Consider the following 17391-nt stretch of genomic DNA (forward strand, 5'->3'; position numbering starts at 1 on the left):
CCTTCTTCAGGCAGGTTTGTTGTAAATATGGACAAAGAATAAAAGAAAAAGAAGATATATTATATATTTATACAATAATATGATATTCTATAATATATATATTATATATTTCTCTAATAAATTGTTTTTAAATAAGTTCTTTTTTTTTTTATTGCAATACTGCAGCGCGATCTTCATTCCAGCACGTTCAGCTCGTGAAGTGTGAATGGGTGGGCACATTTATTTGCCCGTGTGAATGAGCCACCAAAAACACAGACGTCAGGGGGTAATTTCTTAATTACAGAGGTCCAGGGGTAATACTAATCCCGTGCGAATAGGGCTTAAGGCTGTGTCTGAAGTCAGTTGTAGTTCTTGTGTTTCTCTTTCCTTCAGTGATTCTGCTTGTTAACAGCAGGTGTTCATAATTAATGCTCAATCATCAGTTAATTATCTCATTAACTTCAACACTGCTTCAATAATACTTTAACTCTGTAGTGTGCACACATATGAACACTGAGCAGTGTTAATTTAACATGGGCATTTTTCTGTGTACTATTACATAAATCTTACCCGTTTCATTTACATATGACTGACAAATATAAATCACATTCAGTTTATTAATACAATTACATAAATCTTATCTGTTTCATTTATATATGACTTAAAAATATGAATCACATTCAGATTATTGATTGGTTTATCTTAAAACAATGTAATCCAAATGCATGGACATTTTGTATGCAATTCAAATACATAAATCTTATGTTTAGACACAATTTTTTTTTTGAGTGTATTGTTGTTTAAACACCTTTATAACGATCGCGTTAGTCGAGCTGTATGCGCGAAGGGCGCCGGCATGTTTGTGCCGCAGACGCAGTTCAGAGAATCGGATCTGTTGGATTTACAGCACGTGAATTCATCCACTTCTCCCGAAATACATAAAAGTAAGTGGCTGGTGAACTGGGAGAAGAATAGAGTAAACATTAAAGTTACTTACACAATGTGTATCTGATATGAATAAAACGTGTCGAGGATTATTATTACCTCTTCCATAGACATCAGTGTGTATTTTACAAATTCTAAATGTATTGTTTTTTTAGTACTTATGTGAATTTATATGTCTGAAACCTAAAATAAACAGTATGTGGTTGAAAACACTGAAAAGTTGTGATATATGACAGTTCTGAGCGTGCCTGTCTCTGGCTAAATTCAACATTTGAATTTAGCAGTTGATCATGTGATGCACTGACCGTTCTGATCGTACGTGCGAAAGGCTTAAAAACAAGAAATTTTATGACACAAAATTTTGAAATGTAGGCTTAAATCAAACACATTTTACTTCAGATTCTGTATATATATATATATATATATATATATATATATATACATATACATATATAAAAACGGAAAACAAAAACAACGAAAAAAACAGCTGGCTGACCCCTAGAGGGGTGGGGAACAGGGGGGGTGGGGAACAGGGGTGGTGGGGGCCTTTTTGTGAGTCGAGTTTTCCTTTGCCAAGCAGATCAAGATTGTTTGCAAAATGCTGGATTTGTTTGTTTAATTATGGCACAATATTAACTCTATATTTCTCTGTCGGTCTGTAACTCTGTGACTTTTCTGAGCACCTCGTGTTCAATCTCTTCTCAGTTCAAACACTAATTGTCACTGAGTGAACGACAGATCTCTTTCTCTCCCAGCGGGCACCTTGATGTCAAAATGACGTCACGAAATAGGTCAAAAATGAAAGTCATATTGACGTCAAAGTTTCGATGTCAATTTGATGTCAAGATTTTGACCTAGAGCTGCTGATGTCATTTTGCCAAACAAAAAGGTGAATGCATGGCCGTACACTTATTACCAGCTTCACTTAAAACTAACCAGATTTACTTTATTTAATTTCCGGTTTAATTAAATCATATTTTGCATTTTAAAGTCACCATGATGGTGGTTAGCGTTTGCTTTAGTTGTGCTCTTGACCCTTGACTTCTTAATATAAAATTTTCTCTGGCTACTATAATTGTGTGTTTATAAAGCACGGTTGATGTAGCTAAAAAAAGCCTTGAGAAAATGAGGTCAGGAGATGTTGGCTGTTTATTGATGATGATGATGATATCATCATGTAAATGTCTGAATCCCTGATCTTATTCAGAGTCTAATGCTCCGATTATATAGAACTTGTGGTTATAATCTTGTTTTCTAATTTAATTTTATAGAATGAGATTAATGTTGTTTATCAAATAATATAAATGATTTTAAAAACATTTAGTGCATTAAACTGTCCTCTACATTATTACTTAGACATCAAGAATCTGTGTATGACTCTCAACAATGGTGACAATCAATGAAACGCTTCATGCTGCAGTGCATGCTGGGTACCACCAATCAAAACTCACCCATATCTCCCAGCATGCATTGCAGCATTAATAAATTATGCAGCAGAAGTTGATCTGATTATCTGATATTTTGTTTGATTGTCACCATTGTTGAGATTCATATGCTGTTTCTTGATGTCTGTGTGTGTCTAAGTAATGCCATAGATGAAAGGTTTTTGCGCACTAAATAGTTTTTAGAAACCAAGTATATTATTTGATAAAACTTCTAGACATGTTGTAGATTCAAATGACTTCTACTATAAATAAAACAACATTAAAACCACAAGTCAGGCATTTACATGATAATATCATCACCTGATCTCAGTTTCTGATGGCTTTTTAAGCTACACCAAATGTGCTTTATAAACACACAATTATAGCAGCCAGAGAAAAATTTAACATTAAAGAGTCAAGGGTCAAGAGCACAAATAAAGCAAACGCTAACCACCATCATGGTGACTTTAAAATACAAAATATGATTTCATTAAACCACAAATTAAATAAAGTAAATCTGGTTAGTTTTAAGTGAAGCTGGTGATAAGCGTACGGCCATGCGTTTCACCTTTTTGTTTGGCAAAATGACATCAGCAGCTCTAGGTCAAAATCTTGACATCAAATTGACATCGACACTTTGACGTCAATATGAGTTTCATTTTTGACCTATTTCGTGACGTCATTTTGACATCAATGTTGATGTCATATCAGGCTTGTGCAAAATTCAGAATTTGAGAATTGCCCTCCATTCAATTCATGAATTTGAATTTGAATTGAATTTACTCCGCCCCACAGGACATTGAATTGAATTTGAATTGGAATGACAGGAAGTGGAATTAAATTCATGGCAATTCAAAGAAATTCCACTCAGTCACACAACAGAAAGAATGTGTTGAGTCTCACATGCATTCAGTGTTAGGAAGGTTATTTTGGAAATGTTTTTGCTTATTACTGTTATTAGTTACCCATTATAAATGTGGTTTGGATTACTTTATTTGGATAACTTTATCAATGCAAAGCAATTTCGTTTTAAGTTGATTAGTACACTCTTAAAACGGATGTGTTAAAAACAACACAACCTGTGTTATATCTTAACACACCTGTGTGTCTTGTTAAGGACAACACATTTTGTGTTACTTTTAAAGGGGTGGTTTACTGCCTCTTTTCTTTGCTTGATTGTGTTTATGGGCTGCAATATAACATGTCTTCGTGTTTCGTTTGTTAAAAAACGCCTTATTTTTCATAAATTTCACCTTTATTGTAAGCCGCTTCCTCCTCTGTCATTTGAACGACCGGTTGACTTCCTGAGTCTATGAAACCACTCCCTCAGAAAGAGGCAATGAGCTCAGATTGGTTAGTTCGGCCGGTGTGTTGTAATTGGCTAAACTGCGTCCGGAATCTTCACGCCCATAACCTTTACGGGCGACAGTTACATGTGCTCCTGGCCCGGTCAAATGTAATGGTGTCAATATTGCCTCATCAGTTTGAGCCAGAATCAGACCCAGAGAGCGGTGATGAAGAGAGTCAAGCAGAACCTCCGCAAACACGGCTCTTACTAAACGTTTCTGAATGGTAATTTTTTTTTAATTATTATTATTTTCTCAAAGAATTTCCACACGCTGATACTTGAAAATGCTACTGCTGTTTGTTAGCTTTTGAGATACGCTTTCCCCCTGATTAAACATTTAATATAACTGAATACATGACTGAGTAATACCGTTTTTTAAACATATTGTTTTATTGATAGAATGAACAACCGTTTAACTATTCACAAAACTTACCGGTAGTTTACTCAGTTTGTCGTTTTCTTTAGGTGTAACGTTACATGTGATAACAGCAGCTGAAGTTCGCTGTTGCGATAATTTTTTGAAGTTTGCACACGTTTCTTATACACACAAAATAACATCGAACTAACTAGCTACTATAACCAAACAGCTTTGGCATTGGTTTGCGTTCTTGATCAAATAAAAAAATTACGTCATAAAGTAGCTATACATGGAAAATACGTTTACAAAATTTGTACATATTACAAATTCGGGTCCAAAATGTTTATACGCATCTGTCATATACTAAAGCCAGCGCTGGCATTTTTTTACATCCTTGATAAAACTAAAACATTACGTCTTAAATTATACAGGCAAATACATTTAAAATGATTAAATCTTACTTGCAGGTTGTGGCCTCTGGTTTTATAGCTGTAACTGCTTCATGTTGGAGTAATAGTTTCTTGTTGAATCCGACATTGAACTCGTGTAGATTCTGGAAGCTGTCTTCCGTAAAATGCGCAGCACAGAGAGCTAAACTACGATTGTAATTGTCAGGAACATAATCAAACTTAAATTTTAACCATTGTTGACGAACTACAGCGTCTGTAGGAAGCCTGAACACAGAAGACCTGACAGCTACAGCTCTCTCCACTATAACTCCTCCTCTTCGAAAGCAGAACATGTTCCGGAGGGAGGGTTGATGTAAATGTATGGGTTAGTTACGTATAAAACCCGGGAAGTATCTCGTTGTAGTCCCATTCGAGTCGTTTTTGTAGGCATTAAACTTCCTGATTTTTAAAAGACGATATCTCCGCTTATGTTGAACTTTCAGCGCAGCAACTTTGCAGATACTGTTCATGCACCAACAGCAACATTACACAGTATTTAAAATGAAAAAAGTGAAATAGCAATCAACCACCCCTTTAACTCAACCAGTGTGTTATTGTTCTTAACACAGGGAGTGTGTTGAAACCTTTTACACACTAATGTGTTATAGTTACACAACTTGTGTCAGATATGTGTCACATGTGACTGTAGTCGGTGTGTATTTGCCAGAGTTACTTCCTGTGTTTTTACAACTGAGTGTCTGGATGAACACTGAAACGTATTGTTAACTTGTGTTTATGGAGTCCAGTGACATTTAATAAAGAGTTTGTTTGAACATTTGGATGGTTTAGACATCATGAATCTACATAGACAAGCTCTTATTGAGAATTAACTGAGGTTTAGATGTTGATGTTTCACTGAATGTTTTATTTGAAGTCACCAGAATCGTGATTAATGGCTCCTTTATTTGAGCTCTTGACCCTTTACCTTTCTTTTAGTTTTTCTCTGGCTGCTTTAACTGTATTTTAATAAAATAGGCCTACATTTGTTATGGTGAGAGAAAATATGATCAGATGTTTCTTGATGATGTCATAATCAACAAGTGCTGATCTGATCAAGTCTTTGAGTATATGGATGGTGTGCATTTAATTTATTTATTTGCTAGATATAACAATCTTGTGACACTACATCATGCTATCCATCATAATAAAAAATGTTTTCTAAAAATTTTAATCTGCAGCAGAAACTAGACAAATACAGACATCAAGAATCAGCGTATGAATCTCAACAATGGTGATAAACAAAAAGCTCCATGCCGCAATGCATGCTGGGAGTCATGGATGAGATTTGTACTATGGTGGCACCCAGCATGCATTGCGGCATGAAGCTTTATGTTTGTCACCATTGTTGAGATTCATGTGCTGATTCTTGATGTCTGCTTGATACCATAGACTGTAAAGTCCTGTATGCACTGTACATTTAAAAACTAATTTTAAGCTAATTGTAATATGCTAATCCTTTTAAAAGTCATCTTTTAAATATTACATTAATCTTATAAATATTGAACTCTTGCTGAGCTTAACAACACTACATATCCATGGTGATAATATTATCATCTAAACATATTTTTCTCATGATTATTTCTGCTGTTTAAAGTGTTAAAATAAATACACATTTACAGCAATCACAGAAAACGAATGTTAAAGAGTTAAAGGTCAAGAGCCCAAATAAAGCTGACACTAATCACGATTCTGGTGACTTTAAATGAAACATTCAATGAATCGTCAACACCAAAACCTGTTAATTCTCAATAAGAGCTTCTGTAGAGTCTGACAGAAATAAAGTTAATCTGGTTATTAATAACAAGTGAAAGCAGCGTTTGAAAAAGACATTGAAAAAGAGGCATGATGTGATTGGCTGCCAAAAAACACCCGTTAATCTTTAAGTTTTCATGAATTAAGATTTAATTTATTTATTTGAATGTATTGCTTTATTTATTTTAGAGCATTTTATGGGATACCATATAAAATATACCTATAATTTTTTTTTCATAAACACAAACTCTCCTCCATCCAGTGCTATGCTATCCAGAGTTACACTTGAACACACATTGTGTGTTAAAAATATACACAACATGTGTCAAAATACCATCAACACATGCTGTGTGTTGTTCTTTAACACATCTCTTTTTAGAGTGTAACTAATTGAATTAAACATTTTACCTCAGTAATACAACTAAATACAATTACATTAATTTTGTAATTTATTAACAGAAATTTCATTTCACGTAACTATTTACTCCTCAAAAAAAATTTCCTCAAAAATACATTTTGTTCTAAAATAGATATTGATCAAATTCTTGAAATAAATTACCCCCTCAATGTTGTTTAATTCGTTTTTTTTTTTTTTACATTGCTTTTAACATTCATCGCTGGGGGAAAACATATCCTTTTAATGTAATCTGTACAAGTAGTTCAAACTAATATCATTTATAATGCAATCATATCTGACGTAAAGCTTCATTGTTAAACACTTCACTTAAAATATGTATATGAATTTCTTTGAATTTTTATTGAATTGCAATTCTGCTTCGTTTAATTCAAATTCGAATTGTAATTCTAGATCCTGTTTTTGACATCAATTCAAATTCAATTCAAATTCAAGAATTGAATTGGAATTAAGGAGTCATTCTCAATTCAATTCTGAATTGTGCACAAGCCTGTGTCATATTGATGTTAAATTGACGTCAAGGTGCCCACTGGGCTATCTCTCTCTCAATAGTGCTAGTTTAGAGTCAGACCCAATCAAACCACTGATACAGTGTTGGTGAGGACACTACTGGAATAAAATGCTTCACATGCTGTGGAGAAACTCACCTATTTGTTTTAGTAAAAGCATTAAGTTCACAAACTTTTTTTTTTTTTTTATAATTTCCATATGAAATGTTGAGGAAACGGAATGTCAGATTGTCACTTAAATATTAGTTTATGACCCATGATTCCCACGTAAAACCTGTTAATGTTAGGTCATTTTGAAATGTATATATATGTATATGTATGTATGAGTGTGTGTGTGTGTGTGTGTGTGTGTGTGTATATATATATATATATATATATTAGGGCTGGGCGATTTAAATCGCGATATTGTTATGCGCATCTCGTCAGTAAAGCCGGTTCCTTGATTAGTAGTAAATCACCATCACCTGCTTTCAGATGGAGCGGCATTTAGGGCTGAGAAGATAATTAAGTGATTAATTTAGTGATGATTGAGCATTATTGAAGACACCTGATGTTAACAAGCAGAATCACTGAAGAAGAAAATCACAAATTGTAAGTTACCATTAAGGTGATGGGTGTTTGCTTTAGTTGGGCTCTAGACCATTATATGTTTACTTTAATATTTACTGTTGTTTGTCTGCTGTTATTGATTTATAACAGTTAAATGAACAAAGTAAAATGTTATCTTATAGTGTTGGTTATGTTTTGACATAATCATGCTGTGATCTGAAAAATGAAACATATTAAGATAGTTTGGTTTAACTTGTTAGCAGCAGTTTTGTGATTCTTCGGCCTATGATTATCAGTAGCCTACTTATAATTCAAAATATTTAATAAGCATTGCTCTAATCAAAAAGACGTTCAGACATCAATAATCAGCCTGTGAATCTCAACAATGGTGGTGACAATAATAAAGCATGTTGCAGTGGCTGCCACCAATCACAACTCATTAATGGCTCCCATCATGCATTGCGGTATGAATAAATTATGATCTGAATTGTCTATGTAATTTACTTTTCCTCATTGACTATTCTGCTCCTCACCATTGTTGAGATGCATAGACTGAATCTTGACATCTGTGTGTGCCTAAAAGAATGATTTTTTTTTTAAACAACTTTTAAGAAATCCTTTATATTAAATCAAAAATTCTGGCCATTTATGCAGATTCACTAACCAACAACATAGATCGAAGTCAGAAAGAAGGATTTTAATGAGTTCAGTGATCAAGTTCAAATGATGATTGTCATAATATAACCAACAAAGGTCACTTTTGATTCTTTGTTCAACTGGCAGTTTTAACTCAGATACAACCACCAAACAAAATCTAAAGTATACATAAAAGGGTCAGAGCCCAACTAAAGCAACTACCCATCACAATAATGGTAACTTACAATTTGAGATTTTCTCCTTCAGCGATAACATCAGGTGTCTTCAATAATGCTCAATCATCACTAAATTAATCACTTAGTTATCTCATTAACGTAAACACTCTTGAGTGTGGACTCATACACTCCCAGGGGTGTTAATTTAACACTGGAGGTTTTGCTGTGTACAAAGAGCCGTAGTTAACTGACAAGCTGAGCCATATCGCATTAAATATCGTTGGCGATACGTCCGCGATATTGATGTGATTTGGCTCAGCTTGTCAGTTAACTACGGCTCTTTGTAGTAAATGCCGCTCCATCTGAAAGCAGGTGATGGCGATTTACTACTAATCAAGGAACCGGCTTTACTGACGAGATGCGCATAACAATATCGCGATTTAAATCGCCCAGCCCTAATATATATATATATATATCAGGCTTGTGCACAATTCAGAATTGAATTGAGAATGACTCCTTAATTCCAATTCAATTCTTGAATTTGAATTGAATTTGAATTGATGTCAAAAACAGGATCTAGAATTACAATTCGAATTTGAATTAAACGAAGCAGAATTGCAATTCAATAAAAATTCAAAGAAATTCATATACATATTTTAAGTGAAGTGTTTAACAATGAAGCTTTACGTCAGATATGATTGCATTATAAATGATATTAGTTTGAACTACTTGTACAGATTACATTAAAAGGATATGTTTTCCCCCAGCGATGAATGTTAAAAGCAATGTAAAAAAAAAAAAAACGAATTAAACAACATTGAGGGGGTAATTTATTTCAAGAATTTGATCAATATCTATTTTAGAACAAAATGTATTTTTGAGGAAATTTTTTTTGAGGAGTAAATAGTTACGTGAAATGAAATTTCTGTTAATAAATTACAAAATTAATGTAATTGTATTTAGTTGTATTACTGAGGTAAAATGTTTAATTCAATTAGTTACACTCTAAAAAGAGATGTGTTAAAAAACAACACACAGCATGTGTTGATGGTATTTTGACACATGTTGTGTATATTTTTAACACACAATGTGTGTTCAAGTGTAACTCTGGATAGAATAGCACTGGATGGAGGAGAGTTTGTGTTTATGAAAAAAAATTATAGGTATATTTTATATGGTATCCCATAAAATGCTCTAAAATAAATAAAGCAATACATTCAAATAAATAAATTAAATCTTAATTCATGAAAACTTAAAGATTAACGGGTGTTTTTTGGCAGCCAATCACATCATGCCTCTTTTTCAATGTCTTTTTCAAATGCTGCTTTCACTTGTTATTAATAACCAGATTAACTTTATTTCTGTCAGACTCTACAGAAGCTCTTATTGAGAATTAACAGGTTTTGGTGTTGACGATTCATTGAATGTTTCATTTAAAGTCACCAGAATCGTGATTAGTGTCAGCTTTATTTGGGCTCTTGACCTTTAACTCTTTAGCATTCGTTTTCTGTGATTGCTGTAAATGTGTATTTATTTTAACACTTTAAACAGCAGAAATAATCATGAGAAAAATATGTTTAGATGATAATATTATAATATTATTATTGGATATGTAGTGTTGTTAAGCTCAGCAAGAGTTCAATATTTATAAGATTAATGTAATTATTAAAAGATGACTTTTAAAAGGATTAGCATATTACAATTAGCTTAAAATTAGTTTTTAAATGTACAGTGCATACAGGACTTTACAGTCTATGGTATCAAGCAGACATCAAGAATCAGCGTATGAATCTCAACAATGGTGACAAACATAAAGCTTCATGCCGCAATGCATGCTGGGTGCCACCATAGTACAAATCTCATCCATGACTCCCAGCATGCATTGCGGCATGGAGCTTTTTGTTTATCACCATTGTTGAGATTCATACGCTGATTCTTGATGTCTGTATTTGTCTAGTTTCTGCTGCAGATTAACATTTTTAGAAAACATTTTTTATTATGATGGATAGCATGATGTAGTGTCACAAGATTGTTATAACTAGCAAATAAATAAATTAAATGCACACCATCCATATACTCAAAGACTTGATCAGATCAGCACTTGTTGATTATGACATCATCAAGAAACATCTGATCATATTTTCTCTCACCATAACAAATGTAGGCCTATTTTATTAAAATACAGTTAAAGCAGCCAGAGAAAAACTAAAAGAAAGGTAAAGGGTCAAGAGCTCAAATAAAGGAGCCATTAATCACGATTCTGGTGACTTCAAATAAAACATTCAGTGAAACATCAACATCTAAACCTCAGTTAATTCTCAATAAGAGCTTGTCTATGTAGATTCATGATGTCTAAACCATCCAAATGTTCAAACAAACTCTTTATTAAATGTCACTGGACTCCATAAACACAAGTTAACAATACGTTTCAGTGTTCATCCAGACACTCAGTTGTAAAAACACAGGCACTCTGGCAAATACACACCGACTACAGTCACATGTGACACATATCTGACACAAGTTGTGTAACTATAACACATTAGTGTGTAAAAGGTTTCAACACACTCCCTGTGTTAAGAACAATAACACACTGGTTGAGTTAAAAGTAACACAAAATGTGTTGTCCTTAACTAGACACACAGGTGTGTTAAGATATAACACAGGTTGTGTTGTTTTTAACACATCCGTTTTAAGAGTGTACTAATCAACTTAAAACGAAATTGCTTTGCATTGATAAAGTTATCCAAATAAAGTAATCCAAACCACATTTATAATGGGTAACTAATAACAGTAATAAGCAAAAACATTTCCAAAATAACCTTCCTAACACTGAATGCATGTGAGACTCAACACATTCTTTCTGTTGTGTGACTGAGTGGAATTTCTTTGAATTGCCATGAATTTAATTCCACTTCCTGTCATTCCAATTCAAATTCAATTCAATGTCCTGTGGGGCGGAGTAAATTCAATTCAAATTCAAATTCATGAATTGAATGGAGGGCAATTCTCAAATTCTGAATTTTGCACAAGCCTGATATATATATGTATGGATATGTATATGTATGTATATGTATGTATGTGTATATATATGTGTATATACACTGTAAAAAAGAATACATTGATTTTATTAATATCTAATTAATAAAAATGAGGCAACAGATTACAAGCAATATTATTAATTAAATTTAACAAGTTAGAATTGAGTAATAATTAATCAAATGAATTCCTTAAAAGTTAACCATTTAAAATGAATAAAATGTATTTAATTCATTTTAAATGGTTACCTTTAAAGGAATTCATTTGATTAATTATTACTCAATTCTAATTTGTTAAATTTAATTAATAATATTGCTTGTAATCTGTTGCCTCATTTTTATTAATTAGATATCAATAAAATCAATGTATTCTTTTTTACAGTATATATATATATATATATATATATATATATACTGTATATACATATATGTGTATATATATATGTATATACTGTATATACAGTATGTATATGTATATATATATATATATATATATATGTATATATATATATATATATATATATATATATATATATACATATATATACATATACATACACTATATGTATATGTTATATATCCATAGATGATATATATCCATTTCAAAATGACCTAACATTATATTTGTTACTCCACTAACTTGTAAATTGGAAGTAAACACGTTACATTCCAGTACAATCATAAAAATGTTATACAGTGAGGAAAATAAGTATTTGAACACCCTGCTATTTTGCAAGTTCTCCCACTTGGAAATCATGGAGGGGTCTGAAATTGTCATCGTAGGTGCATGTCCACTGTGAGAGACATAATCTAAAAAAAAAAATCCAGAAATCACAATATATAATTTTTTAACTATTTATTTGTATGATACAGCTGCAAATAAGTATTTGAACACCTGTCTATCAGCTAGAATTCTGACCCTCAAAGACCTGTTAGTCTGCCAAGCAGCTTGGTGAAAAAAGGTCCACTGTTGGAGCAATCATTAGAAAATGGAAGAAGATAAACATGACTGTTAATCTCCCTCGGACTGGGGCTCCATACAAGATCTCACCTCGTGGGGTCTCAATGATCCTAAGAAAGGTGAGAAATCAGCCCAGAACTACACGGGAGGAGCTGGTCAATGACCTGAAAAGAGCTGGGACCACCGTTTCCAAGGTTACTGTTGGTAATACACTAAGACGTCATGGTTTGAAATCATGCATGGCACGGAAGGTTCCTCTGCTTAAACCAGCACATGTCAAGGCTCGTCTTAAGTTTGCCAATGACCATTTGGATGATCCAGAGGAGTCATGGGAGAAAGTCATGTGGTCAGATGAGACCAAAATAAAACTTTTTGGTCATAATTCCACTAAACGTGTTTGGAGGAAGAAGAATGATGAGTACCATCCCAAGAACACCATCCCTACTGTGAAGCATGGGGGTGGTAGCATCATGCTTTGGGGGTGTTTTTCTGCACATGGGACAGGGCGACTGCACTGTATTAAGGAGAGGATGACCGGGGCCATGTATTGCGAGATTTTGGGGAACAACCTCCTTCCCTCAGTTAGAGCATTGAAGATGGGTCGAGGCTGGGTCTTCCAACATGACAATGACCCGAAACACACAGCCAGGATAACCAAGGAGTGGCTCTGTAAGAAGCATATCAAGGTTCTGGCGTGGCCTAGCCAGTCTCCAGACCTAAACCCAATAGAGAATCTTTGGAGGGAGCCCAAACTCCGTGTTTCTCAGCGACAGCCCAGAAACCTGACTGATCTAGAGAAGATCTGTGTGGAGGAGTGGGCCAAAATCCCTCCTGCAGTGTGTGCAAACCTGATGAAAAACTACAGGAAACGTTTGACCTCTGTAATTGCAAACAAAGGCTACTGTACCAAATATTAACATTGATTTTCTCAGGTGTTCAAAAACTTATTTGACTTATTTGACACTTATTTCTGGATTTTTTTCTTTTTAGATTATGTCTCTCACAGTGGACATGCACCTACGATGACAATTTCAGATCCCTCCATGATTTCTAAGTGGGAGAACTTGCAAAATAGCAGGGTGTTCAAATACTTATTTTCCTCACTGTGTGTATATATATATATATTTATGATTGTACTGGAATGTAACGTGTTTACTTCCAATTTACAAGTTTGTCTTTTTCTTTATGATGCATTGATATTCAGATAAACCTATAAATGCATTTAAAAAAATTTTGTGAAACAAAATTAATCACTCCAAATTAGCAAAAGAAGAAAAAAGTAACGTCTTAAGCTGCACTTCTGGTTAAATTTTAAAATTAACAATGTTTTTCAGAAACTTGTTAATCTCTTAATATATTTTCATAACAGCTAATCTCTCTACAGACCCCTGCTACAACTACACTGTGCTGAACGATACATGGAGATCCATCAGTAATACAAATGCTTCAGTCAGAAAGTGTGACACGTCTGTCTCCTGGAGCGGCTGGTATCGTCTCTTCATTAACAACACTAGCGCTCATATCCCAGACACATGTGTTGCTCAGTCCAGCTGTGGCACTCAAGTCCCACTGTGGATACGTGGTGGACACCCAACAGTAACAGATGGAGTCGTCACTCGAGATGTCTGCGGTCACTGGAGCGGTGACGCTGCGAGTTACTGCTGCTTGTTCGGGTCTTTTCCCATTAAAGTCAAAGCCTGTCCAGACAATTATTATGTCTATGAGCTGGTTAGTCCAACTGTGTGTAATTCAGCATACTGTGCAGGTAATTATATTCACATGAGCTCTTTCTACACATTCATGATATATGTGTCTCTGTTCATTAATCACTATTCATCCAAACTTTCAGACACTGGCAGCATTAACACCAGCTCTACAACTGTCACACCAGTGACCATCTCACCTGGTAATGTTACACACTGTGTCTCTATTGGCTTATTTTCTGAATGTTTTCCAATGTATGTAGGCTACAGATATGCTATGGTAAATTTGAACATGAATATTTGCCTCAAAAGTCCTGGAAATGTATTGGTAGAAATGTATGAAACCTGTAGATTGTTCTCAGGGTGTCTGCCTGCCATTCACTGTACAGTAGTTCTGAATATGCCACACTTAGTAAAAAACAGTTCTTGTTGTGTTTTTAATTATAAAGAACTATATCCCCGAAACTTAACATTGATTTTTCATCAGGCTTACATGCCAGATATAATATAAATGTATATACTATGTCTTTATAACCAGTTATCATAACACTACTGGATCTCATGCTGTTGAATCACAGGGCAAATATTATCAAAAATACAAATTACTAACACATCACAATATATTCAAAAAGATCCAAGATTCAGGCCAATAGATCAAAAGTTTCCCAAAATCACCTGATCATATTTTCTTTTGCCATTTTTCCCATAACAAATGTGCTTTATTAACACACAGTTAACAGTTACAACATCAAGAGATCCAATAATGTTATTATAACTGGTTATTATAAATAAATGTAAAGATTTACAAAAAATAAATAAAAATAAATTCAGACACAGAAATCAAGAATCAGCACATAAATCTCAACAATGGTGACAATCAACAAACATGTTTGCCGCAATGCATGTTGGGTGCCAGCAGAGAACAAAACGCATTGATGACTCCCAGCATGCATTGAGGCATGAATAAATTATGCAGCTGAATGATCTTACTATTTTCTTTAATTGTGCTTTTGTTGTGATTTAAAGTAGCCTGTTTTGGGATGTTTAGAGTTGATCTGTTTATCTGAATATTGTATTGTCACTATTGTTGAGATTCATTTACTGACTGTTGATGTCAAGTTATGCTATAATGTTTTTTTTTTTTTTTTTGTGCATCAACTGATAGCTGTAATATGTATTAATAATATAACACACTTTCCATATGGAATTAAACTGCGTGAGTCATTGTTAGATTTTAGATTCCATGTGTCTTCAATTCCAGTCCTTCTAGCAATTAGCCTTTGAATGAGGAATGACTCAATGCTGAGGGACACGACAATAGCAATATGCAATATAGCAGGAATATGAGGGGAGTTACACCGGGTTAACCAATAAGATAGTTTTCACCAGGGATGGGCAAACTCGGTCCTGGAGGTGCCACAGCTCTACAGAGTTTCCCAGTGGGCATTTGATGTCAATTTAACATCAATATGACATCAAATTGATGTCAAAATTATGTCTCGAAATAGGTCAAAAATGAAAGTCATATTGACGTCAAAGTGTCAATGTCAATTTGATGTCAAGATTTTGACCTCTGCTGATGTCATTTTGCCAAATAAAAAGGTGAAATGCATGGCCGTACACTTATTACCAGCTTCACTTAAAACTAACCAGATTTACTTTATTTAATTTCCGGTTTAATGAAATCATATTTTGCATTTTAAAGTCACCATGATGGTGGTTAGCGTTTGCTTTAGTTGTGCTCTTGATCCTTGACTCTTTAATATAAAATTTTCTCTGACTGCTATAATTGTGTTTATAAAGCATAATTGTTGTAGCTAAAAAAGCTGTGAAAAAATGAGATCAGGTGATGTTGGCTGTTTATTGATGATCACAACGAGATGTGCAATATAAAATGTGTTCATGTTTCGCGTGTAAAAAAACACAGTATTTTTCACACAATTTACTTATCTGTATACCGCTGTTTTCACTGTCCTAAAATGGGCTGATGACTTCCTTGTTCTATAAAGTCCCTCCTTCAGAAATACGTGACGAGTTCTGATTGTGCCAGCGGTTCCTGTGTTGTGATTCGACAGCAGCTTTGCGCACGTTGCCCGGAAAGGTCACGCATCTTACCATAACGTGGAGATGCATGCGCTCAGTGTTATTTTAAACATGTCTTTAATATTACACGAAAATAACAGCATCCCGACGACATGGCGACAAACACACTCTACAAACGCAACTTTTCATATTCTCTGTGGGAGCGCAACAAGACCACGCCCCCTTTTTTGTGTATTCCTGTGGGTGGAGGTTAGTCAAAAAACTGTTCTAGTGACTTCATTAAAGCAGGAAGTAGAGGGATGTAGTCCAAACCGGCCGTTCGCTGTAGGCTTTGAAAGGGGACTTCTGTTAAATAAAATTTCTCGCTTGGCATTGAACTTTGAGCTTTATAATTTTACAGGTATTATTTATGCTCTAACAGCAACATTACACACTAATTAAAGTTTGAAAAATGGGATCACGAAGAACAGGACCTTTAACAAGCAGAATCACTGAAGGAAAGAGAAACACAAGAACTACAACTGACTTCCAGCCACAGCCTTAGATGAAATCAACTGAAGATAAAATACATGAAATCTCTCAAGATCTGATTAAACAACTCCACAAACAGCTTTACCAGCTTCACTTATTACCAGAGATGGCAAAAGTATTCACTTCCCGTACTTAAGTAGAAGAACAGATACTTGTGTTGAAAAAGACTCTGGTAAAAGTAGAATTACTGATTTACAGAATACAGAGTGCAGTGATTAAATGATTGTCAAAACATAACTAACCCCACCTGATCAACTTTTCTCTTTGTTCATTTGAGAGTTACAACCAGAGGTGGGAAATCCAGGGGCCAAAGAGTAGAAGTCCTGCCATATGTTTATTCCACCCATAAACTCAGTCAGCTGATTTCACTAATTAGTTCTCTCTCCTGCTGAATTAGCAAATCTAGGTGATTGGAACAAAATACTGAGGAGGACTTTTACTTTCTGAACCTGGACTTTACACCTCTCAAGTCAGCCAAGAGCAAAGAAATAAGCCAGAACTAGACCTTATCGTAGCCAAAAAAAAAAAGTATTTTCAGCCACAGCCTTAAATGAAATCAACTGAAGAGAAAAGAAGAC

The 17391-nt window shown here is 34.2% G+C and overlaps 1 protein-coding gene across 1 annotated transcript in view; it reads left to right on the plus strand.

Annotated features, from left to right (window-relative positions):
* The window catches only part of LOC311286596 (uncharacterized protein), a 55498-nt gene that overhangs the window by 13445 nt on the left and 24662 nt on the right, over positions 1 to 17391 (plus strand). The window contains exons 5-6 of the mRNA XM_084402827.1: positions 13921 to 14301; positions 14386 to 14442. Of these exons, the coding sequence (XP_084258953.1) occupies positions 13921 to 14301; positions 14386 to 14442 (438 nt within the window). The remainder of the gene's footprint in view (positions 1 to 13920; positions 14302 to 14385; positions 14443 to 17391) is intronic.

This window comes from Rutilus rutilus (genome assembly GCF_951802725.1).
Source record: "Rutilus rutilus genome assembly, chromosome: 2".
NCBI lineage: Eukaryota > Metazoa > Chordata > Actinopteri > Cypriniformes > Leuciscidae > Rutilus > Rutilus rutilus.